Below are 25,000 nucleotides of genomic sequence, written 5' to 3'. Positions count from 1 at the left end.
AAACTTCTCCAAATTCCTCTTCTGGGGGACATCTCGAAATTCAACTATAAACAATCTCTTTTGTCAGCAATCTTGTATTCTATTGATATACATAGCTCTCCGCAAACGCACTCCTCTCGAGATCGCTCTGCCAGTGCGTGATGATTGGGAGATGTTCCTCCCAAAAGAACTTTGGAGACATTTTGGGATGTTGTTTAGAATGTCTTTTCTTATCATTTAAAAATAAAATTGTTTGTGTTGCAACTACTTTTAGGTTCGGCTATAAACAAAGCTCAGTTCAGAATCGCTTAACCTTTTCAAACAACTATAGGATAATTTGAGCTCACTAGGCTGACAATTTACTGGCTTATTTGAATAGATTTGAAACTGCCGGGCATTAAGTCCATAGAAGACCTTTGCCGATAGTTGCTCGGAGGGAGCGCAGCAACCGGAGAGCAAGTCTAATCTTGGTATCGCATATGATTTTTCGTGTCCACACCACAGGCTTCCTAGTCGGTTGATTTGTATTTTTATTTTATGCAGATCAGCGGTCTTTTTAATAGCGCATGCGCGAGTTTCATATAGTGGATGTTATTTTTCGTGAATTTCAGAGTCCACACCACAGGCTCCCCAGTCGGATGATTTGTATATTGATTCCATATCGATCAGCGGTGTTTTAACGCATGCGCGAGTTTCATATATATAGTGGATGCAATTTTTCGTAAATTTTCGTGTCCACACCACAGGCTTCCCAGTCGGCTGATTTGTATTTTGATTTCATGCTGATCAGCGGTCTTTTTCGAGAACCCGTCCTCCGAGCATTCACTTTCTATAAGTTGTAGCAAATAAACGCTGTCACTTTGATAACGATTTTATAGGGTTTATATAATCAAGGAAAAAAACAGATCAATTCTGACAACATGGCTCAATTCAGATTGCTTGCCCTTTCTAAACAAATATCGAATACTTTGAACTTACTAGGTCGATAGTTCCCCTATAGAAGACTTATTTTCGGCACGATTTGTTAATGTTTCAGGTTTTATTTATACATCTATTCTTTATCAGATTCTGCTAGATTCACTCTTCTTTGAAATCAAATTATATATGGAAGCAGTATTTTTTATATAAAAACAAAAACTTTGAAATTTTGCCCGATGAATTTTAAATTCACAGTAACACACAGTACGTCAGCTTGAAGCCCACTAATTGTTGGATTAAAACTGATCTGTCAAACTTTGCGATCGATAAACGCCAAAATTGTCCTCGCAATTTTTGAAAAAAAAAATAGACAACCTCCCCGAATTTACGCCCCCTGCTAAGTCCACACCCTAAGGCAACTTGTGTGAGAGGACCAGTGTTGCACAAGAATACATTCAACATAGTTAATTCGAGAGTATTTTTGTTAAGATAATTTGAAAACTAAAGAATTTATTCCTTTTCGACATTTGAACGCAAGCCTCGCCTCTTCTAAACTATTACCCGACGCTATGGCTAAAATAGGCCTTACCGAAAGTACTTGCATGTCGAACCTTTTGAGAAATTAGAATCAAAAGTTGAGTATCTAAACGCGCTTCAAACGGAGCCCACGCCAGCGTCACACATGGTAATCGAAGAGCTGCGGCCACGTTTGTTTCACATGTAACAAAGTTGCACGAGCGGAACTGAGATGCCATGCATCCCCGGTTTTTGTGCATTTTTGTTACTTTTTTTCTCAAAAAAAAAAAAAAAAAAAAAAAAAAAACCGGGATGCATGGGATCTCAGTCCCGCTCGTTCAACTTTGTCACATGTGAATTAAACAAGGCAGCACTTCAATTACCATGATCAAAAAGATCCGCGTCTACACGAAGCGTTTTCATTTAGCGACCTGTCCCCACGAAAACGCAGAAACGATACGAAAACGATAACAAGTTCTACAGCGCATGCGTACCCGCGCGCCAAGTGGACTGGATCTGAGTTATCACGCCATCGTTTCCGAAAAGTTTTCGTCCGTCCCCATGGCCCCGAAAGGGTATCGTTTTCAAATTGTTCCACTCTGGATACCGTTTTTAAATCGTTTTTGCGTTTCCGTGTGGACGATACCCGTATCCGTAACAAAAAAAATGCGTTTTTAAACGAAAATGGATACGTGTAGGGACGGGGTCTCAGTGGCACGACTTTGCTATGGAAGCTAAAATTTCTGTTTCGTCTCAAAAAAGACGGCGGGAAACCCGTAGAATGGTAATACGATAAAGCAGATCATCGCGTTTAACAAAAATCAGAAACTCTAAAAGATTGCATTTAAAAATCCGAGACCTTGGTAGAAAAAAAAACGAGGCTCCGTGTCTACCAAAATTTTGAGGCTCCGAGACCACTAAAACTCGAAACAAACGTAAAAAAAGCCGAGATTCCGTGACTTTGCGAATTTTTTGCGAGACTTTCAAAATTTCAAAGTACACATCGCTACCATATGGTTTTCACTCACATTTTTTACTTGTTGACCGTGCGGGAGTGTTTCTTGTTTTCCCGACTTTTTGAACTCGACCTATAAACCGATCAATATTTGCTCGAAAGCACAAGTTGATTTTTTTCTTTCGTCATGTTAATTTCTAAAAGCCATATAATAAAACTTTTATTAACCTCGCTTGCTCGTTCTGTACAAGAGAAATATTAGGCCTTATTCTTTTCCATATCAATATTTGGGTGACCTTAAATCTCGCTAGGCCAATCTCTTGGAGGCCTGGGTCTAAGGGCTTTTCAAGACTTGTGTGATAAAGATTTGACCAAGCGATAAAGTTTTTTTGACACATTTTTGCCTCGAGTCTCAAATTGAAAGGAATCAGTATTTTTCACCATGTTTTCTGGTGATCAGGGAGCGGGAAAACTTTAGCTCTTCTAAATATGGGCATCAATGCCCATATAAGGCAATGCATACGAAGGACACTATCCGTGGGGAATATGTTTGATATGTGCACGGCCTGCGGCCTTGGGCCGTACTTTCAAGAGCTTGGTCTGTTTTTTTCTCCGTACAGACCTCACGCTTGGTTAATAAGAAGTTTAATTAAAACTAAACATGGTCTTTTTTACACTATAAACTGATTGTTAAATGTGTTTTACATGTAAGAAATGCAAGAAATGGAATCTCGTGAAGCTCTGCTTGTTTGTTTTCTTTTCTCCTTATCTCCTCATTATATCCAAATGAAGGATGCAAGAAAATGGATATGAGAGATATCCATTCAGGAAAACAGCTCAAAGACCACATCGTTTCCAACTTCACTGGACTGACCGAAAGAAACTGCAAAGTCAAATGCTTCCTTAGTGACGTATGCCAATCAATCAACTACAACTCGTCTACAACATCCGCATAATTTTGTAAATGATACAGAGAGTACTTATCATGGAACAGAGGTAATTATTCGAACACGAGAGGGGGTGGGAGAAGAAAAGTGTAATCTTTATTTTTTAGCTTGGTAATCGCTCACGACCTTCTTATTCGTGGCTCCTTGTTTATATAGGAAAATAAGGGCAGCTCGACTCTGACGTCCTCTTGCACAACGTTTCGCGCACAGAGTCCCAAATATGACAAATTTAACAAATTGATCTTATCTTTGCGTGCGTCTCTCCTGACGTCACAGCGTGTCATTGACAAAAAAACAAGACGCGGTCGGGTTGCATGACTGTTGTTCATGTACAACAATAAAAGGGTTTTCTTACGTTACAATCTAGTTTACGGATAGTGCGCGCGCATGCTGGCGGGAAGCCAGGGCTTCTGGAATTACGCGCTTGTGTGGAAGCGCGTAATTTGGCTTTCTCCGCGTAATCAGCAAATTTCCGCGTAATCCCGCGTAATTTTGCTACATTTTGAAAGACAAAACATTAAAGTGCACAGCCGATTTGTTCTTTTAGGGTTTTTACCTCTATTTCTCGTAAAAAAAGACAGATATTCTTCGTAAGAGTGCGATATTTCGAACTTAATTTCGAAAACAAATAAAATGACTAGGCGTTCTTTGCTAAATCGCGAAGACCTAGGACTAATAATAAAATACCTTTTTTAATTGGCTGGTGGCTAAGAGCCAATGAAAACTCGCCTAAGATATATTCGCGCAAAAAAATAAACCTTTTCAAGTTATTTCGTGCTTTCCTTCGGTACAAAATGTAGTTTGGGCATAACAGTTGATATTCCGCGTAATTTAGCGCGTAATTCAGTAAAGAGTGCCGCAAAATTTTGATTTTTAAAGATAAATGTATTGCAAAATCCGGCGTAATTCAGTGCGTAATGATTGATTTTCCGCGCAATTTAGCAAAGAATCCCGCGTAATTTTGAGTTTTTTTCCGCGTAATTCCAGAAGCCTTGGGAAGCGTGCTTGTGTCCTCTAATTCATAGATCCGACATGTCAATCACAAGCGCACATAGCCAATCAGGAAATAGATGATGCAAAAACACCCATGTGGTCCCACAAATGTCCCACAAAAAGTCGGCAATCATTTGTTTGAGATACTTTCCTGCGAATCTGGACAAGTAAATAAGCATTTTCCGGTTAGCGTAGAAAGTTACTAGCCCTGTTTTCTTTGTCTGGCTTTTACACACTTTTAGTGTAGAGATGGGACTCGGGATGGATGGGACAGAAGACAAAAAAGTAAAACTTACTACGAAAGAAACGAAAAAAAACACATATTAGAGCAGTGTGTAAGTCATTGAACTTGTGTTTGATATTATCCTAGCTTACTTTAATTACATATAAGAATGGCACTGTTTTTTGAATTTCTGCTGTAAATCTTGACGTTTGCCGATGAAACTTGTAGTTATAAGTCAGGCGTGGAGAGGGAATTTGGCATTCTTTTCCCCCGCACTTAAATCACTGCAAGTTGATAAAAATTAACACGACATAGTACCTATCGAAAAAAGCACCGCTTTATCTTATTATTTCCATAGTGTGCTTCTCTACCATGCACCTCTACAAGATTTTTTAAGGTATATATTTTAGATAAATCACTGTCCGCATCGGACATGTTGTACCATTTGTGTGGGACATGTGTGGGATATTTGGGTTGCACTTCGCTGGCTTCTATTTGCTGCTTTCTGATTGGATATTCGTGTGCAAATCGGATATGAATAACACACAATCCCCTTGACCTATCAGAGCGCGCGATTTACGAGTTTCATTGTATAATTACCCCTATTCAGACTCGGGAGGGGGGGGAGGCTCCGGAAAAATTGCTATTACTTCTGAACCATAATAACTAAATGGCTTAAAATTGATGACTTTTCCCCAAATTTATCTGCGGACGTTTTGATGTAACGCTCTATGTAACCAATGCAACCGTTTTTTTTTTTTACAAAATCTAGAAACTGGTGATTTTTTTTCATATTTTGGTCCTGTTTCTCAGGTTTAAATGCTTGTTTTGACTTTAATTATAAGTTTATTTCGGTGACAAGTTTCAAACGACGTTAGAATTTTTTTACCTTGATTATTTAGGGGGAGGGGTGAGTAAATTGTTCTCTCTTGTCATAGCCGTTGTTGGTAAACATGGCACTAGATTTACTAGATGTTATTTTAAAAGCTAATATTACCGTGAGCAGTAATACATGTATGCACATCCTTTTTTTCTGTTATAATTCAAGCTTTATATTTTCAAGTTTTATATATATTTTTTTAAAAGTACACAACGAGATACAGCCGAGTTGCGTGACTGTTGTTCATGACACGCTGTGACGTCTTCTGTGAATCTATTACAGGACAGACGCACAAAAAGAATGAGATCTATTTGTTTTAGACCCCGTCCCCACGTATCCGTTTTCGTTTGAAAACGCAACCTATTTGTTCCGTTTTCAAAAAGATCCGCGTCCAAAAGAAGCGTTTTCATTTTGATACGACCCGTCCCGTAAACGAAAACGCAGAAATGATAAGAAAACGATAAAACGCTCTACAGCGCATGCGTACTCGCGCGCCAAGTGGACTGGATCTGAGTTATCACGCCATCGTTTTCGAAAGGTTCCGTTTTCGTCCGTCCCCACGACACCGGAAGGGTATCGTTTTCAAATTGTTCCACTCTGGAGATCGTTTTCGGTCATCGTTTTCGCGTTTTACCCGAAATACCCGTGATACCCGTATAAGTAACAAAAAGGTTGCGTTTTCAAACGAGAACGGATACGTGGGGACGGGGTCAATGAATATAGTTTTTGGGAGCGCACGCGCATGCTGGCGCCAATTGCCTGTGTCATCCAATAACACGTGGACCCTTGACCAATAAGAACGTGCAATTTTACGAGTGTCGTTATATAAAATATAACATACCCAAATCAGTCCCTGAACGATTGTGAAGTAATTAGGTTTTCGACTACGTCCATTAAACGAGAACTTCACATGATGCTTGTTTTTAAAGACTGATTGTCTTCCTGGTTCGTGCCCGGATGATAAGCTGTGCAAGGCCAATTTCACGGATGGTGGTTTTTCGTGTGTGTGTCCAGCTGCATCAACAATATGCGGTAATTTATATCTTATTTTATCTCAACTGATCTCCACTACTCTTTATTATCTAAATTTTGTTCTCTTTACTTATGATAAGCGTTTTTAGCAAGGACCTTATTACAATCTATTATAATCATAATCATATCATCATAATCAAAAAAAGAAAGCCACACCAACTTCCAAAATGGTTGCACTTGGAGAATCCATGTATCGTAACACACAACAAATAAATAAGCGAAAAAAAAAACACCCACGTTAAGAAAGTTGAAGCATTGCTCTTTTTTTTCAAAAAGAAAAGGATTCAGCCATTATACGTTTAGCATGAACCCTTGTGTGTTAATGACACATTGATTCTTGACTGCAACAGAAATAGGTCGTATATGTTTCTCCCCCCCCCCCCCCCCCAAAAAAAAAAAAATCAATTGGCCTCTTCCGCTCCCAATAAATAGTCAGTGTTCCGCCCAGTATCCTGTACAGAGTTATACAGCTAATAGCAATAAATTAAAAGTACATTTTTTACAGCTAGTCAGCTAATAAATACTATAAAGAAACCACATTACTCTTGCTTGCTGCACAACACAAGCAAAGTCATGAATATTCCGATCCCTGAACGTCTTGCTTATTAATATATTTTTTTCTACATCATCAGCGATGCCTTGCGCTTCAAACCCTTGTAAAAACGGCGGCTCGTGCACTGACAAATCCGACGGTCTGAACTACACATGTGCCTGCAGAATGGGATATGAGGGGGAAATCTGTGAGAAAGGTATGCCAACACATCAGTGGCGAATCCAAGATTTCAAATTGGGGGGTGGATAATGGCCGGATAGACGGCTTATAAATGATCAAGTGGCTCTTGGTAGGTCACTACATAGATCTTAGCATACTTCACGCTCAATTGGAATTGTCGAGTCAGCAAACTCAACAGGCAAAGGAAATCGGACAGTACCTCCCGTCCCTCAGACATTTATTTTCTTAAAAAAATTAGACTTTTCAAATTTGTTTACTCAAAAAGGGGGTGGATATCCACCCACTCCCCCCCCCCCTGTATCCGCCCCTGCACATTCTCCACGAGATACACTTACACTTACATCAAGCGAGCACTTCGGCTTACAACCTTGGCCAATTGGCAAGTCCTAGACAGCGACATGTACGCTCGAATCTAACGAAAGATAGAAGTTTAAGAAAACAAATGTTGGCGCCAAAAGGATGTAAGGCAAAAGGAAACAATTCAGATCTATGCTCTGCACAAGAAGGGACTATCAAAATACTCAAATTTATTGGCGAATGCCATCACAGTGCCCGATGAGTGTAATCACATAGACATATGAAAAAAAATTAAATAAATGATAACAACCTTTTGCCCACTTGTTTTCTAGTCCTACCAACGAGCTGCGCTGACATCCTCTCTGCTGGGGGCACCACGAGCCGTGTTTACGAGGTGAATCCCGACGGTCAGGGGGCATTCCAGGTCAGATATTATGGTCTCAATACCCATCACATCAATCAATGGCTATCGATTTTCTAAATGGTAAAAAAAGAATTTATTGTAATTGTACACCCATTTTGTAATTATGTTGCTCTGACACCGCCTGTAATTCAGCCTTGCTGCGAGAGACGGTAATAATTTAATGAATGAATGAATGAATGAAAATGAATGAATGAATGAATGAATGAAAATGAATGAATGAAGGAATGAATGAAAATGAATGAATGAATGAATGAATGAAAATGAATGAATGAAAGTGAATGAATGAAAATGAATGAATGAAAATAAATGAATGAATGAATGTATGAATGAAAAAAATCTGTGATAATACTAAAATTATAGCTACGCGGGGGCGTAGCCAGAGGGGTGGCCTAGCCCCCCCCCCTCTTCTAGCAGCCATAAATACAGTAAATGTATGGGACATTATCTAAAATACAGTTAGAAAATACCTTGAAAGGCCTTTTGGGTACCCTCCTGTTAAAAATCCTGGCTACGCCGCTCTGCCGGCCACTGCCTGGTCCTCGAGCTTACTGGTGTGAGAGTCTTCGAGATACCTTTTCGGAAGAGCCTTTATCAACGCTAGTGGTAACCTCCTGGTTGTTTACAGGCGAAAAGCAAAATAAAGTCTCTTTTTGTAGCAAACGTTATATAACTTTACAAAGTTTGTTACGATTTTTTGGGTATAATAGTGAATGTGAATGATGATTCGAAAGAGCTAAAGATAAAAAGTGAAGAGATAAAGGGAGTATGAAAGATACACCTGAGAAATTTATTGGTGGCTTAATGGGCAACTTTTCGGCAGCAAAAATGCATTAACCATTGATTGATTGAAGCAATACACTCGTTTTATATAAAAAAAACTAAAAACTAAAAAAATAAGTGTTGAGGCCGGGCTGTTCTTTTTTTGGAGCATTTTAAAGTTAAAAAATGTTCTTAAAATTTAATGTACAATAAATGATACCTAATAAATTATTAGAAGGGATTTAAACAAATGATCACTAGCAATAGCTAAGGTTGTTATTATAAACACAATTTGATTATGCATTTTAGAATTTTTTTATTAAAAAAAATTAGGATTTTTTTCTGCTATCTGAGCATCGGCATCTTATAAAAAAGAGTGTAGAGTAATTTCTAACAAGCTAAAAAGGTATAAAAAAAAACTAAAAATAATGAAATATATTAATATATACTTTTGCTTTAGGTCTTTTGTGACCAGGAAACCCTTGGGGGTGGCTGGACCGTGTTCCAGAGACGCCAAGATGGCTCCGTGGACTTCTACCGAAACTGGACCGAGTACAAAAACGGGTTTGGTGACCTCCAGGGAGAGCATTGGCTAGGACTGGACCGAATCCACAGGCTGACCAATGCAGTCGCTAACGAGCTGAGAGTGGACATGGTGGCCGACGCTGGAGAGACGGCGCATGCTCAGTACGGTCACTTTTCAGTCGCGGCCGAGTCCGACAAATATCGACTGAGTGTGGGCGGTTACAATGGTAAGAAAGTGATCTCTAGTCTCTGCTCATATTCTCAGCCGCTATCATCATGTTTACCATCATCACGATCATCATATACGTTTCCCTAATTTGATTATTCTGCATTTAATTTCGGTATGCGCAACGATAGAACGCCAAAGTTACCGTGATACTGCTTGAGGTAGTTCATGAGGGCTTGCTCTATTCGCGTTTGAGGTTTATTTTGATTGAGCTACACACGAGACGTTTTAAAATTCGAAAACAGTTCCGCGCGTTTTTTGTTGTGTTCCTATATCCGCGAAAGGAACTGAATAAATTATCACTTAACGGAACGGTTGTTCCGTTTAGAGGTGAAGAATCGGAACGCTAATGGCACGCTTCGGAACAAAAGGACTTGTTTGTACAATGAAGAACAAAATGTTCCCTTTTCGAAGTCCACAAAGGAACTGTTGGTCCTAATTGATGCAATTAGGAACAACAGTTCCTTTTTTGACGCGTTCCCAATAGAGGACCACCACTCAAAAAGAACAAAAGTTCCTATTTGCTACGGTTAATAGACTTAAAAGGGAACGCCTGTTCCTAAGTGGTTAAAAGTATAGGAACAGTGGGACCAATTTGGCCTAAATGGTGCCGTTTCTTTGCGAAAAGGAACAACAAAAGGGCCACAATGGACCGAAGTGGGGTGTTCCCTTTTTCGAAAACATGAACAAAAGTTCCGCATCTATGGTTTTGTTCCTCAATCTCAAAAGATATGATCTTTCAAAGCGATGCCTAGACTCGCACATGCTGTGCAAAAGCAAGGGCATGCCGAGGCTTGCTTGGGCATGCCATTTTGGTTTATCGTGCCCAACCAATAGACTGCTGCCACTATTTCGAGGCTGTCGCGTGGCTGTGATTGATTGGCTCTTTTCACGTATTTGATAGCATTAAACATGCGGTGCGCCGCATACGTTTCTCATTCTCGCATTAACCGTTGCTGACAAGAGATGGTAAAGCAGGGTAATGTGATAAACTGGTCGCTTCTTCCAAATGCTGCGAAGAAACCAAAAAGAATGCACTTAGAAGAAGACGAAAATGACGGGCTGTTTCACTGCCCTGTACCAGACTGCCATAACGATGGGTTTGGAACCCAAAGAGGGTGTAGAAAACACGTCAAGAAAAAGCACCCATGGTTTTATTACTTTGATGAGAAACCCAGCGACTCAGACATCGAAGCTTCTCGAAGCCAAATGGAAAAGGAGAAGGGGCAACGACGTTCAAATGGCGTCCCATCGTTTGACATGTCTTGCACGTTTGCTGAACAATTCACCGCGTGGCTCAAGGGCAGTGGTGGGGGCTGCAAAAGTGATCGACAAGCGCAGCAACTGGTTAGCAAATGCTTGAAGTTTCTGAAATTTTGCAGCAAGGACGAAGATCATCTCACATTAGATATTGTGGACTTTTGCTTGTGTTCGCCTAATCTACTTTTCAAATTTGCCGATTCAATGCAGAGCGAGTGGCAGTTGGGTCATGCCGGTCGAATCGGATACCTGGACGCCATTGCAGAACTAGTGACCTACAGGAAAGTAAACGGAGTATCGGAAGCGGTGCTTAGAGGGCTGTCTACGACGGACACATACTTGAAAAAGGTGCGTAAGACCGTCTAAAAAATGATGCGACTACAGTGGACTAGCGATTTAGACATCGATGTGCTAGAGGCCAAAGGGCACTGGGCAACCATGGACGAGCTCCTTGGTGTGGTGTCTCGCTACTTGCCCCGCTACGAGGCCGTGCTGAGAACGTGCAAGGACACGCCCGACAGGGCGTCTCCGTTTGATCTGTCGTTTACCACTAAATTTCTCGCCGTTTATCTGTTTATCCGAGTCAAGGGCTCGCGGCCAATGACGTATCATTATCTGACTGTGGACATGGTGCGCACTGCCAAGACTAACGGAGGTTTTGTCGACCAGAAAATGTTCAAAACAGCGGGCAAGTACGGCTTCGACTCGCTCCTTCTGACCGACACAAACATGAGTCTGCTCGAGGGATACATAACCTACATTCGCCCGCTACTCAAACCCAAGTGTGAGTACGTCCTAGTTACGAGAAACGGGGGTCAGCACAACAAGCTCGGTGAGCTGATGAGCAAACTTGTGTTTGAAGCGACTGGCAAGTATGTTCACCCCACACGATACCGACAAATCGTCGAGACGTCTAGCTGCAAAGTGCTAAAAAGTGCCGATCGAAGCGCCATCTCTGAAGATCAGAAGCACAGCTCGAACATCGCCAAAGTGCACTATCGCAAGCAGCGTTCACGCGAAGTCGCCACAAAGGCGCGCGAATGCCTCGAAAAACTACATGGCGACAGTGACACCAAGCTGGACAAAGAGGTTCTAACGAAGCTCTCCGACCTTTCAAATTCTTCAGAGGATCAAGACGACTACACGAAGTCGTGCTCTTCAACGGACGAAGTTCAAGAAATCTCCACACCGCCAGCAGCGAGAATGAAGCCTTCAGCCCGCAAACTACCGGCAAAGCAGAAGTGCGAGAACGCTTTTATGATGACAGAACTGTGCCCGGCTCGCAGAAAATCGCTCCTATTTACGCCCGAAGAGGACAAGTATCTTAAAGTTGGTCTCAAAAGATACGGGTTCGGGCAGTGGACTTCGATCTTAAGAGACCCCGACTTGCATTTCCAAAAAGGAAGGAGCCCCAACTCGTTGCTCAATCGAGCAAACAGAAAACACGCCACCATGGATAGCCACTTAGTGGACAGGAAAGGCTAGGTGGGAAATGATGTACTTACAGTCATTCTAATTTTGGCGTTTTGACATGTTTCTTTGTATTTAGTAAAACTGAATGTATCACACCACAAGATCGGACTAACAAGCGTCTTACAAAGTGTGCATTACGTCTTACAAAGCGTCTTACAAAGTGTGCAGTCTTGGAACCAGTGTTCCTGTTCATATTTGGCAATAGTTCAGTCTTTTGCTGTTGCCACAGGTCTTCGGTTGATGCTTGTCATTCGTTACTATTTGTTTACCACTGCTATACTGTACTGCATTCATTCAAATTGGTTTGATTTCTGACAAGGAAAAGTGTTTTTCTCCTATTTGAATAAATAGGCGGTGTTCCAATACGTACAGTTCCTCATTTTTTGAGACGCGCGTCCACAATTATCGGCTCATTTTAATGAAAATATCCTTTTGAGTTCAGTTTTTGGATGCAAATCGAAAGAGCAATGCCTCACGAACATTTAGAGTGCTAAAAATCCCAAGTGCGACTGACCGTTAAAATCTGCCAGCGAGACGAAAGGCAGAGGAACAAAAATTTGGGAAACGATCAGCACCATCACCATCACCGCCACCACCACCGCCGCCGCCGCCACCGCCAGCGCCAGCACCAGCGCCACCGCCACCGCCTCCGCCACCGCCACCGCCACCGCCACCGCCACCGCCACCGCCACCGCCACCGCCACCGCCGCCGCCGCCGCCGCCACCGCCACCGCCACCGCCACCGCCACCGCCACCGCCACCGCCACCGCCACCGCCACCGCCACCGCCACCACCACCACCACCACCGCCACCGCCACCGCCGCCGCCGCCACCACCACCACCGCCACCGCCGCCGCCGCCACCACCACCACCAGCGCCGCCGCCGCCACCACCACCACCGCCGCCACCGCCGCCACCACCACCACCGCCGCCGCCACCACCGCCACCACCGCCACCACCGCCACCACCACCACCACCTCCGCCACCACCGCCGCCGCCACCACCACCACCCCCACCACCACCACCACCACCACCACCACCACCACCACCACCACCACCACCACCACCACCACCATCACCACCATCACCACCATCACAATCACCATCACAATTGGCTAGTAGGAATACATCAGGCACGAGTGGGCAAATTCGATTGTCTTATGCGTCGATTGGTTATTGGCGTGGGCATTTGTGTTTAAGCTCAGAGTTCTTGGCCTCATCTCTTGATGCCTTTTACAGTAGTGTCCTGGTACTTTTTCTTCTGACTTGCATTATGGTCTTATGAAGCAGAAACGTGATTGAAGATTAAAGCGATAAGCTCGGGAAACACGTTTCACACAAAACATGGGTAACACAGGGAACCCACAACGCGACGTAGCAGATAAAATACAAAAACATAAAGCTCAAATCGGGCCGCCTATTGCGCCCGACTTGAAAGGTGGCAGTTTTAAGGGGTTCTAGTACCGATCTTAGATTTCTGGTTGAAATCATAATGTATCCTTCAAATACATCGGAACTAGCAGTTGCTTTTATTGGCACCCTCTTTTTTTTTATTATTTTTCAAGCAATTCCTCTAATTTATATTAATTAACTAATTCTAATTCATCGTCCCCCATCGTTTAAGATGGCTATCTTATTTTTCTTTATTGTGGTTTTCCTTTTCACGAACATGTATGGTAACAGATCCTTAACTTATCCTACTGTGTGATGCATACGGATGCTCTTAAAAGTTACGTCTTTTATTTATTTTTTATTGCCAACTATTTTAATAGAACAAAGTTTCCCCACGCCTCGCTTCAAAAATATCCTTTGTGGAACTTATAAACCCTAACAACGATGCGCTCAAATTTGAAAAAAGGACAAAAAGATGAAAAATCCCCATTTTTTTAGAATTTGGAAAACCCAGGTGTATACGGACGGTCGTTATGGAAACCTAAAAAATCATATCGGCATGCATATGGAGATAAATTTAAAGAAAAGCCACTAAGGCTGAACTTTCTAGCTTCCTTAGTTCAAGAGTTATAGCCCTTTTTCCGGAGATAAAACGCTACAACCCCAACCCCTCGTCTAAAAAGGGTTAAAAAAACTTAGTCATCATTACATCATTATCAAAATCATAATCACCGTCATCATAATCATCATCATCCCAACTAAAATAAAAAAATAAAAAGCATCATTTTTATAATAATTTTCATCTTTTTGGTGTGACATCATTACCATCATCACTAACCATAACATAAAAAATGATAATAAAAATAATCATGTACAACTTGACGACAAATTTTCCCTCTCCTAGGTAGTGCTGGGGACTCTTTTGCCTATCATAACAATGCCGCATTCTCTACGAAGGACCAAGACAATGATGATAACACTGATGTTTCCTGTGCTGTGGATTACAAGGGGGCGTGGTGGTACGAGAGTTGTCATCATTCAAACCTGAACGGCATTTACTTTATTAATAGCAATAGTCCCTATGCACAAGGAATCAATTGGATGCATTGGAAGGGTCATTACTATTCACTTAAGCGAACTGAGATGAAGATACGGCCTAAAGGATCTGCTCCATGAAAAGCTGCTTAGAAACAGAAAAAAGAAAAAAAAAATATGTCTTATAGTTAGCGATGGGGCTGAAAAATAAGCAGTGCTTGAGAGAATGTGTTTTTGGCTTATATCAAAAAGGGCAAGAGTTTTATCCATCATAAAAACAATTCTTTCATTTTGAAAGATCAGAATATTTATTTTAACCAGATTTACGTCAAACTTCTACACTAAACTTGATCCTTATCTACCCGTGTTCAGATCTAAAACTAACCATTCTGTTATCTGCTTATCCAAAATGCTTAGACATGTAAAATGGTAGACCTTTTACTATAGGCAAATTAATATAGGGGCTGTAGCCCCTTTCATAGGATGCCTGTGGTACTGATAGCGGCGCACTTGAGCTATTGTGAATGAATTAACCAAAAAAAATCAACTCAACGCCTTATTGCTAGTGTCCTCGATACCTCACGTCCAAAGCCTTCGTTTGCCTTCGATTAACTTAACCTTTCCGCGAAATTCAGAGCATGTTTTACAGTTTCGCCCTCACTCGACAATGGCGGCAGGATTCAAGCCAAATGTAGCTAAAACTCAGACAAGCTCCAGTTCAAGCAGCAAGGTGAAGTTCTTTGGCCACACCCCGACGACAGAGGGAATAGTTTCCACTGCTGACAAGCTCGAAGCAATAAAGAATATTTACGCTAAAAAAAAAAAAAAAAAAAAAAAAAACAGCAAAGAGCACCTTTCGCTGCTTGGTATTGTAACATATCAAATATAGATGCAAACGACATCCAAGAGATGGTAAAAGACTGCAATGTTTGCAACAAACACCAACCAGTCCAACCGAAGCTCCCGGCCCTGCAACCTGACCTGCTCACCAGACCCTGGCAGACACTTGGAACAGACATATTCGAGCACAACGGTTCCAAGTACCTGATGATTGTTGACTACTACTCAAGATTCCCAGTATTCCGACTTCTAACCAACATGACCGCAACAACAGCATCCAGCCACTTTAAAGGCGTCTTCGCCGAATATGGCTTTCCTAGCATAATCCTTGCCGACTTTGGCAGCCAATAGGTCAGGAAGCAATTCCTAAGAATGTGTCAATTGATATTCATAAGGCTAACGTCTAGTTCACCCTATCATCACCAGGCAAACAGCTTAGCTGAAAAAGAGCGTTGGTACGTGCAAACACCTATGGACCAAGGCCCAAGATGTTTAACAATGTCCATACACTGCCATATGGATGTACCGAATCACCCCCTTGGATGACATCCTGTTTGGACGTCGACCAAGAACCCTGCTACCCAACACTAACACGTCACTCCAGTCAAAGCACCCAAAGACGGAGACACACCAACACAACAACCAGGAAAGTCGGCAAGGAAAGACAGGCAAGACGGGCAAGCCGCCCGTCACAACTAACGCGCCGTTATAGAGAAAGAAGACAGAGAGTGCACATCTGGAACACTCACCATACCATCTAGGAACCCGAAAAAGTACTCGGCCGACAACACCCTACCAGGGAGCCCAGAACTTACGTCGTAGAAATCAACGACAAGCTATACCAACGCATGAGGAAACACTTTATGACCCCGAACCGATCCCAAACCACCTTCTGAGTATGCAACACCATTCACCCAGGAACACTCGTCACCACAGTTGGTAGACCACGAGCAGACAACAGACGACGCTGACAAGAAAGATGCAGTGCCCAAACGCGACAGAATCCCCGAATACCTCCAAGCTCCTCCTAAGGAAGGCATAGGCCCAGGGTTGTGTCCCCCGCAGATCTATAGGATATCTTCGTCAAGACGGTCAAAGTCAAAGCAGAAGCCATTTTACCCGCGCAAAAAAAGTTATTAAAGGCTCGTGCGAAATAACGGGACCAGCCAGCGGTACTGTAACCACGAAAGAACGATGCATTTGATTTGTTGTTATTACTTTTAGATCAGCTAGCATAAGTAAAACACTGGACTATAGTCACAGTTAAGTTTATCGCAGTTTTTGTTTGTTGTATATGCGAAGAGGGGGATATCATTGAATGTTTGTGGCGCATTAGGACTGGGCATTACCTTTCTTTCAGCCAAGATGGCGGCGAACATGAGCTAACCGAATAAATCACCTCAACGCATCATTACGAGTATCGTCGATACCCCCATCACCTATATTTTTGCCATTGTTAGTAATTGCCAATGTAAAATATAGAGAACAAGTAGTGGCGTACCCAGACATCTCGAGTAAGGCTTGATAGATAGTCCGCTTGCTCTAGACTACATCTTGTAGCTGTCCTCTGTATTACCCATAAATGTAATAGCAACCATAAATGTTATAACAACTATAAATGTAATAACAGTCACCACCATGTCATCATAGAAACATAGTTCAGTCTAACTTGAAAGATGTCATGAAGGTGTCAAGGTTGCAAAGATGATGTTTCTATGATGAGATATGAGTATTGCCGTTTTAGTGACGTTATCGATGACGTCATGCCCAGTTGACATATCATTGCACCCCCTTTGACACCTACATGACATCTGCCAAGTGAGATCGCCTCATGATGTTTCTATGATAAGATATGAGTATTGCCGTTTTAGTGACGTTATCTAGACGTCATGCCCAGTTGACATATCATTGCACCCCCTTTGACACCTACATGACATCTGCCAAGTGAGATCGCCTCATGATGTTTCTATGATGAGATATGAGTATTGCCGTTTTAGTGACGTTATCTAGACGTCATGCCCAGTTGACATATCATTGCACCCCCTTTGACACCTACATGACATCTGCCAAGTGAGATCGCCTCATGATGTTTCTATGATGAGATATGAGTATTGCCGTTTTTAGTGACGTTATCGATGACGTCATGCCCAGTTGACATATCATTGCACCCCCTTTGACACCTACATGACATCTGCCAAGTGAGATCGCCTCATGATGTTTCTATGATGAGATATGAGTATTGCCGTTTTTAGTGACGTTATCGATGACGTCATGCCCAGTTGACATATCATTGCACCCCCTTTGACACCTACATGACATCTGCCAAGTGAGATCGCCTCATGATGTTTCTATGATGAGATATGAGTATTGCCGTTTTTAGTGACGTTATCGATGACGTCATGCCCAGTTTACATATCATGGCACCCCCTTTGACACCTACATGACATCTGCCAAGTGAGATCGCCTCATGATGTTTCTATGATGAGATATGAGTATTGCCGTTTTAAGTGACGTCATTGATTTCGTCATGCTCAGTTGACATACCGTTGCACCCCCCTTGACACCTACATGACATTTGCCAAGTTTGGTTGTCTAATGTTGTTTCTATGAGTCAAAATTATAAGTTATAACATTTATGGGCGACATATTATATTACATTTATGGTGTGTGTTATTACATTTATGGTTGTTATGACATTTATGGGTTATACATCCTCAAGCACCTGCAAACAATACGCCAAATTGCTGGCGATTTTGGCCCAGCAATGTTGGCGGGAAACTGTCGAGATTTTGGCTCAGCAATGCTGTCGAGACGTTGATGAAATTTAGAACCGGCAATGATTGTGCTGTTTGAGCACCGTGTTGGAAGGTGCACCGTGTTGGAGGGAGGGATCTGTCTATTTTAATGCTCCCTTCCAAAGGCAAATACACACAAATAAAAATCAATCAATCAACTGGCATGCATTTGCATTTGAAACTGCAGGTGAAAAGTACAAGTCAAGTCCCTCTACAAGTTTGAGGTCTGGCTTAGGCCTTAGAGTTGACCTCCATATGGTGTGTGTTTAATCCATATCAGTCAATCTTGTTTTAAAAACTTTTGTTTTTCTAGCTTGCTCGGTCATTTCCTTATTATGAGTCGCTCTAATATTTTTTTCGCTCTAGATTTTTGTAAGTAGAGATTTTCCACGTAAACTTGCAGGAATTCGTGTTGACTTACAATTTTGCTGGCAGCCATCTTGGATACTGAGCCTTGTCCCTAACGTCTTAGAATATCACAGGTCTCCCGCGCGCTCGCCCCAGGCTCTTTTAGACCATTTAGAAAAACGACAGCCATTGATTGATATGCATTACTGGGATGATAGCCGTCAAGTGAACACACTCAATCAACTAGAGAGAAGCCAAAAGGAACAAAGGTACCATTTTTTTAGGATAGTTTGATAACCAAATCTGAAATTATTATCTATCGCCAAGCCAAACAAATCCACAATCATTTTTGAAGACGCGTGAAGATTTCGGAGTTATTTTGGAGTATTTATCGCTAACTGCGCATGCGCGAGGTAACCCACGCATAGCAACGGGATGACCCAACATTTTCCTAAGGGAGGTAGGGTAGGCAAAGACGCTTTGAATGAGCACTGAGACATTTAGGGCAGCGGTAAGACCATGGAATTGAGTGGAGACTGTAGAACAACTTTATTTTGACGTAAAACGTGGGATTTTAAGGGTTTTTGCTTCTGTTTTTTTGTTAAAAGCGCATATATACAGTCTGCTAATGTCATTAACACACCGTCAATCACGTTTTACTCAGAGTAGAACGATGGTAGAGCGATGAAACTTGCCACAAACAAAGTTCACTTGATGACGAAAAAACAAGCGGGAGGTTTTTTTTCTTCGAAATTTTGTAATGGGAATTTATAGTACTTTTTTCCGTTGGTAAAATTTAGAAATTGCTTTTCGAAAAAAACTCCCGTACGATTCTGTATTATCGGATGCACATCAATTTGCCTAAAAAAATATTAAAATTATAAAAAGCCAAGCCAGAAAACGAGGTAAAAAGAAAAATAAAGCATATGCTCCTTCAATTAGCACTTTTAGCTGTCAAACTCGTCAAAAACTTCCCGCCATATTGATCTATACTTAACATATTTTCAATATTTGTAGTCATTTTTGATGAGATTTGAAACAGTACAACCTTATAACGAGTCAAAATGGACCCTTTTGCCGGTGCAAGTACCTTAACCAGGTTATCTCGTAACCATTCTCCCTTTCGAATTTATTTCCACTTATGAATAATGAATGAGTATTTCATGCTTCCATTGATAGAACTAGAGATGCCTTAGTACGGGCTTTTTTGTTTGCTCTTAAGCGACAAACAAAGCGAATGAACCATGAGATTCTCCTCTTTGATTCTGATAACACTCTACAATTGTCTAATCGTAATCGCAAGCAATCAACAAGGTGAGTAAACTATTTGTATGTTCTTTTAAGGGAATAATGATTGAAACACGCATACTTATTCTAATCATCTTTATAGCCCGTTTAGCTGGAATAGAGAAATAAGCTTTTTGTATTCTCAATACATATATAAAAAAGGACCACTTCTTCTGTTTTCTAAAATTGTTTTCACAACTAGTTAAGGTACGCAGAATATTTAATTTTTGAAGTGAACTAGATCCAAAAGTATACCAAATTAGGAATGGCTAAAAGTATAGTATATATTTTATGATTTCTGGAAGATATATCTTGCAGGTTTATTGTTAAAAAGTTTTGCAAATTATAGCATTGATTGTTTGGCTTAATAAACGTTGTCTGGTTGAGGATCCCTAGGGATCCTTACCTTAACAAAGTTTAATAAGCCCTAAGTTAGTTACCCATTTGTCATTATTTTTATCCAGTTAAGAAATAAAATATTCTTTGCGTGCCTTCATTGAGTTTTGAAAACCGAGTGTTTTGTTTGGGAGAATTCGAAAGCAGATCAGTGGAGCACGAGACCGCAGGTTGAGTGCTTAACATCTGCTCGAGAATTCCCCAAACAAACTCCGCGGTTTTCAAACTCAAAAATATAAAACGTCCTGAAGATAAATAAAACAAGAACAAAAACTCAAAAGAAACCCCAGAGGGCAAGAAATGTCGAGCTTCTTTGAAATAATAAATAATTTATTATTCCTTTATTTCCTTTAATTTTGTTTGTAAGAATGTTATTAGAATGCAGGCATCACAAGTGTATTTGAAAGAAAAAAAATGGTTGCCTTTTAAACTCCATTGCACACTGTTTGTAGTGAATTTATTACTTTGGCTGTTCGTCTGTTTGAGCTAGAAGCAAACAATGTAAAAAATGTTTTGCAGCTTCTTCGTCAAATTTAAAATAATTATATTGCATGACTGTAGCTCTTTCCCCATCTTTTGTTTTATTATAAGACAATCAGGAAAGAAATTCAAAACATTCGAAAATGTGCTTTCTTATCCCTCTTCTGCGAGCACTGGGTATAGGGCATGACAGAGATAACCTGGGGGACAGGGTGAAACAGACATTTTAGTGCAAGCATTTTTTGTCGGAACTTCACTAACTAGCGTATACTTAATTAATCCTAACCGAATAAGAGGTAAGATTTGGGTTGTCGCTTATATCGGGTTGTCGTCTATATGGCATCCAGCCAGGTCAAACAGACAAAATGAACGCTTGCACGTTTTTTCATCGACTTAATCATATTTTCAGATAAAATGTGCAAGATAATGGCGCTCACGGACGTCCATAATAGAAAACTTCTTAAAAATCACACTACATTCAACATTACGGGGATCGATGAGGAGAATTGCAGCGTGAAATGCTATCTGAATGACTTTTGTCAGTCAACCATCTATAACCACACGTCCAAGACCTGTCACATCAGCACGTCAACTCGTCACCAGCATCCGGGTGACTTTGTGGATGATCCAGAAACCTCTTATAGAGGAACAGAGGTAAAGCTTATTTGCAAGCGGAAAATGTATCGAAAATGTAGAAATGAAAGAAAAGGAATAAAGGCCGACGTTATCCATAATTGCGCTAATAAGCAGAATTTCTTTTAAAACCACTGTGATAACCACACAATTTACATATGACATTTGACATATGTGTTGTTAGGTTGTGTTAAAGGGGAACTCGCACGCTTGTTCTAGGAAAGTATTATATTAAAAAAGTGTGTGAAAAGTGTATGAAAAGAATCTAGTTCAGGGGCGTAGCCAGGGCGTGGCCTAGGGGGTCCCGACCCCCCCCCCCCCCCCCCCTTTTTAGCAGCCAAAAATACAGTAAATGTATGAGACATTATCTAAAATACAGAAGAAAATGCCTTGAATGTCCCTTTTGGGCCCCCTCCTGTTAAAAATCCTGGCTACGCCGCTGTAGTTGGTTTATTTATGAGTTAAGGAACGGCCTGTGCCGAGACCTAAAAGTACTATTTTCAATCAATTCCATCCACTCGACGTGAGGCGTTCAAACCACAATATTGTATTTATATGATTGATCAAAGGCCATTTAATAAACCTGGATTTTTTATTGTTAAATTATTCCACATAACTTTGACTGTTTTCGAAATATCGCCGAAATAACACCAAAACCACTTTTTATATGCAAGTGCCCCTTTTATGCTTCTTTGGCTACAGGGCCTTAGCTGGGAGTGAGGAACTTGGGGCATGTGCCCTCCCCCAACCTTTTAAAAAAAACTATAAGGAAATGACAAGTAGGGGCGTGGCTGTGCCCCCCCCCCATCCCAATATTTTCCTTATTTTTTCTAATGTTTTGTTTTCGTAATGCACCCTTCCCCCAATCTTACATGACCTGCTACGGCTCTGATCTATGCGGCCAAGCAAAGACACTTCAGATGGACTTCGGTTTCTGCAGAATTTTCTGAGACTTTCAAAGCTATAATTTGGCTGCTAGACTTGCTAGACGAGCCTTTCATTAAACGCAGCCATCAGCCATCCTCTTGCTTGAGAAGAGAAGGTGAGCAATGAGTGATATCGAATCGCCCATCGAAATATTTTGTTTTATTTCGATATATTTCTTTCAGAATGATTGCATTCCTGGATCATGTTCTGCGGACAGAATGTGCAAAGCGGACTTTACAGTTGGCGGATTTTCGTGTGTTTGTCCAGTCGGATCATCAACATGCGGTAAATAAAACATTCTTTTGTCGTTCTGTTTTGGTGATGGAAATGTTTTTTAACTTACTCTGAATTTCATAGGCCACTTGTAGTCCCCCCTTTATCTTGATACAATTTCAATGATAAACGCCGTTTTCAAAATATACCGCGCGGGCCCTGTCATTACATGCCTCTTCATCACCATCACCATCATATCGTCATCGTCGCCGTTATTGTCGGCGTTGTACCTTATCGTCACTGTAACGTAACTGTCACTTTTACTGTTAATACTTCTGTTATTGTTGTTGCTTTTGTTATTTTGTAACTGTTATCGTCGTCGTCATCATCGTCATTGTTATGGACCGCGCAGGTGGTCACTGTTACTATCAATATCACTTTTACTCTTACTACTATTGTTGTTGTTGTTGTTGTTGTTATTATTGTTGTCACTGTCAATGTCATCGTCATCATTATCATCGTCATTGTTACATTGGGTTACATTTGGTTTGAAGAGCTGCAAACCGTGGGATTGCAACTCTTCACTTTATGCGGTATGTTATTGTTATTGTAGTTCATACAAACTGCGCTGAGGTTCTGTCCGGTGGGGGTACCACTAGCGGGGTGTACATGGTGGATCCTGACGGACAGGGAGCATTCCAGGTAAGGAAGATTCGAGTGAAGTATTTACTTGTGGCCAAAGAAAGATTTTTCCCCAAACACTTTTTCCTATGTGTGACGTTATTTGAGTATGTAATTGCAATTAAGAACTTGACGTAGAAAGGAAAAATGCTTTAAAAAAAAACTCCCTATTATAATGAAGATATGTATAGTTGTTTTGTTTATAACTTCCATCAGTTATACTGGTGCGGGAGGCACAACATAAGCTAGGCTCCAAATCAAGTGCATCCAATGTGTGTATTGTTAGTAAGCACTGTTATAGAGGGTGGTCAATGCCAGAGAGTTTATTGCGTCCCCTAGTTTAGTACAGCTAGAAAAGACGGGACCGGTTCGATATCCTTATCCGAGAAAACTGGAGACATAGGAGAAATAACTGTGTGACACAAAATTCGAATCAAGACTGCAGGAGGTTGCAGCATGCAGGGAAGCCCTCATTATCGAGTCAGGGCTGTTGCAATGGGTGGGGCACTGGGGGCATGTGACCCCCTCTCCTCAATAATTTTGAAAGACAATTAATCTCAGTCCGTCAAGCAATGTTTATTGTTTCAAAATATAATAATGGGCTATCTCCCGTCCCGTCCCGTCCCCCACCCAATCCATATTCCATATTCATATTCTTCTTAGAATCAATCAGAATACAGAATACAAGCTCGCTTGCTGCTAGTAAAAGTAAACAATTATTGTTATAGGTCTTTTGTGACCAGGAAACCTTTGGGGGTGGCTGGACCGTGTTCCAGAGACGCCAAGATGGCTCCGTGGACTTCTGGCGAGACTGGGCCGAGTACAAAAACGGGTTTGGTGATCTCCAGGGAGAGCATTGGCTAGGACTGGACCGAATCCAAAGGCTGACCAATGCAGTCGCTACCGAGCTGAGAGTGGATATGGAAGCTGACGCGGGGGAGACGGCGCATGCTCAGTACGGTCACTTTTCAATCGCAGCGGAGTCTGACATATATCGACTGAGTGTGGGCGGCTACAGTGGTAAGAAAATGATCTCTATTTTCTATTCAATATCACAGCCGTTGTCATTATATTTATCGACATCGTCAATACCACCATCACTCCCTATAACGATCAACACCAACACCATCACAGTCTTGTCGTCAACATCACAATTTCAACAATAGTCATCGTCACAATAGTAATTTTCAACACTACCGTCATCTACATCATCACTATATCTTTTATCATCAATATTATCATTGAAATCATCATTACCATATCAATGTCATAACTACCACCACCATCTTAGCTCCAGGGTCTGTGTGGGGTTAACCGACTAGCGACAAACGGCTTAAAAAAAAAACTGATTACCGACAAAAAAACTAGTGACTAGCGACAAAAAAGAATTTGCCGACTACCGACATTTTATTATATCCGGTATTTTTACTCTTTTCTTTCATCGTCAATCTACTTAAATTCGACCATTCCAGAATCTGCACTATGTATTTTTGTTGCATCAACTTTTCAGTCAATTATTAATCCATAATTATTAATTTATTATTAATAAGTTATTAATTACTAATCAATTCCAAATAATGTTTAATCTTGTTTATACATGAAACCTGGTACTAAAGCGAATACTAGTTTAGATTCACCTACTACCGACAAAGACTGATAATTTATACCGACTACCGACAAATTATGGAATTTTAACCAACTACCGACATGCAGACCCCCCCCATCCACACCCTGTAACACCCTGTTACTCACCATCACCGATATCATCGCCCCCTGTGTCACCACAACCCTAAGCTGAAACCCCAACCAGTATCACCCACCACCACCTAACAA

General features: G+C 41.3%; 2 protein-coding genes and 1 long non-coding RNA gene across 3 annotated transcripts in view; 2 read left to right on the top strand and 1 right to left on the bottom strand.

Annotated features, from left to right (window-relative positions):
• LOC5517496 (ryncolin-1) overlaps positions 1-15,355 on the top strand; it is an 18,236-nt gene extending 2,881 nt beyond the window's left edge. The window contains exons 2-7 of the mRNA XM_048734446.1: positions 3,161-3,364; positions 6,341-6,443; positions 7,076-7,192; positions 7,806-7,897; positions 9,117-9,408; positions 14,437-15,355. Of these exons, the coding sequence (XP_048590403.1) occupies positions 7,078-7,192; positions 7,806-7,897; positions 9,117-9,408; positions 14,437-14,708 (771 nt within the window). The 5' untranslated portion in view covers positions 3,161-3,364; positions 6,341-6,443; positions 7,076-7,077 and the 3' untranslated portion in view covers positions 14,709-15,355. The remainder of the gene's footprint in view (positions 1-3,160; positions 3,365-6,340; positions 6,444-7,075; positions 7,193-7,805; positions 7,898-9,116; positions 9,409-14,436) is intronic.
• Positions 7,067-9,210, bottom strand: LOC125573725. Its single transcript, XR_007314194.1, has 5 exons — positions 9,106-9,210; positions 8,365-8,469; positions 7,784-7,950; positions 7,518-7,588; positions 7,067-7,154 (listed from the first exon to the last, which is right to left on the bottom strand). It is a non-coding gene; the product is annotated as an uncharacterized LOC125573725 (long non-coding RNA).
• Positions 15,356-19,687: 4,332 nt separating the features above from the next.
• The window catches only part of LOC5517500 (ficolin-2), a 6,169-nt gene continuing 856 nt past the window's right edge, over positions 19,688-25,000 (top strand). Inside the window, exons 1-5 of the mRNA XM_048734445.1 lie at positions 19,688-19,864; positions 21,123-21,367; positions 22,456-22,558; positions 23,100-23,188; positions 23,896-24,187. Of these exons, the coding sequence (XP_048590402.1) occupies positions 19,795-19,864; positions 21,123-21,367; positions 22,456-22,558; positions 23,100-23,188; positions 23,896-24,187 (799 nt within the window). The 5' untranslated portion in view covers positions 19,688-19,794. The remainder of the gene's footprint in view (positions 19,865-21,122; positions 21,368-22,455; positions 22,559-23,099; positions 23,189-23,895; positions 24,188-25,000) is intronic.

This window comes from Nematostella vectensis, chromosome 11, assembly GCF_932526225.1.
Source record: "Nematostella vectensis chromosome 11, jaNemVect1.1, whole genome shotgun sequence".
NCBI classification, from domain to species: Eukaryota; Metazoa; Cnidaria; class Anthozoa; order Actiniaria; family Edwardsiidae; genus Nematostella; species Nematostella vectensis.
The sequence above is the reverse complement of the archived record's forward strand: the minus strand, read 5'-3'. Positions and strand labels throughout refer to the sequence as shown.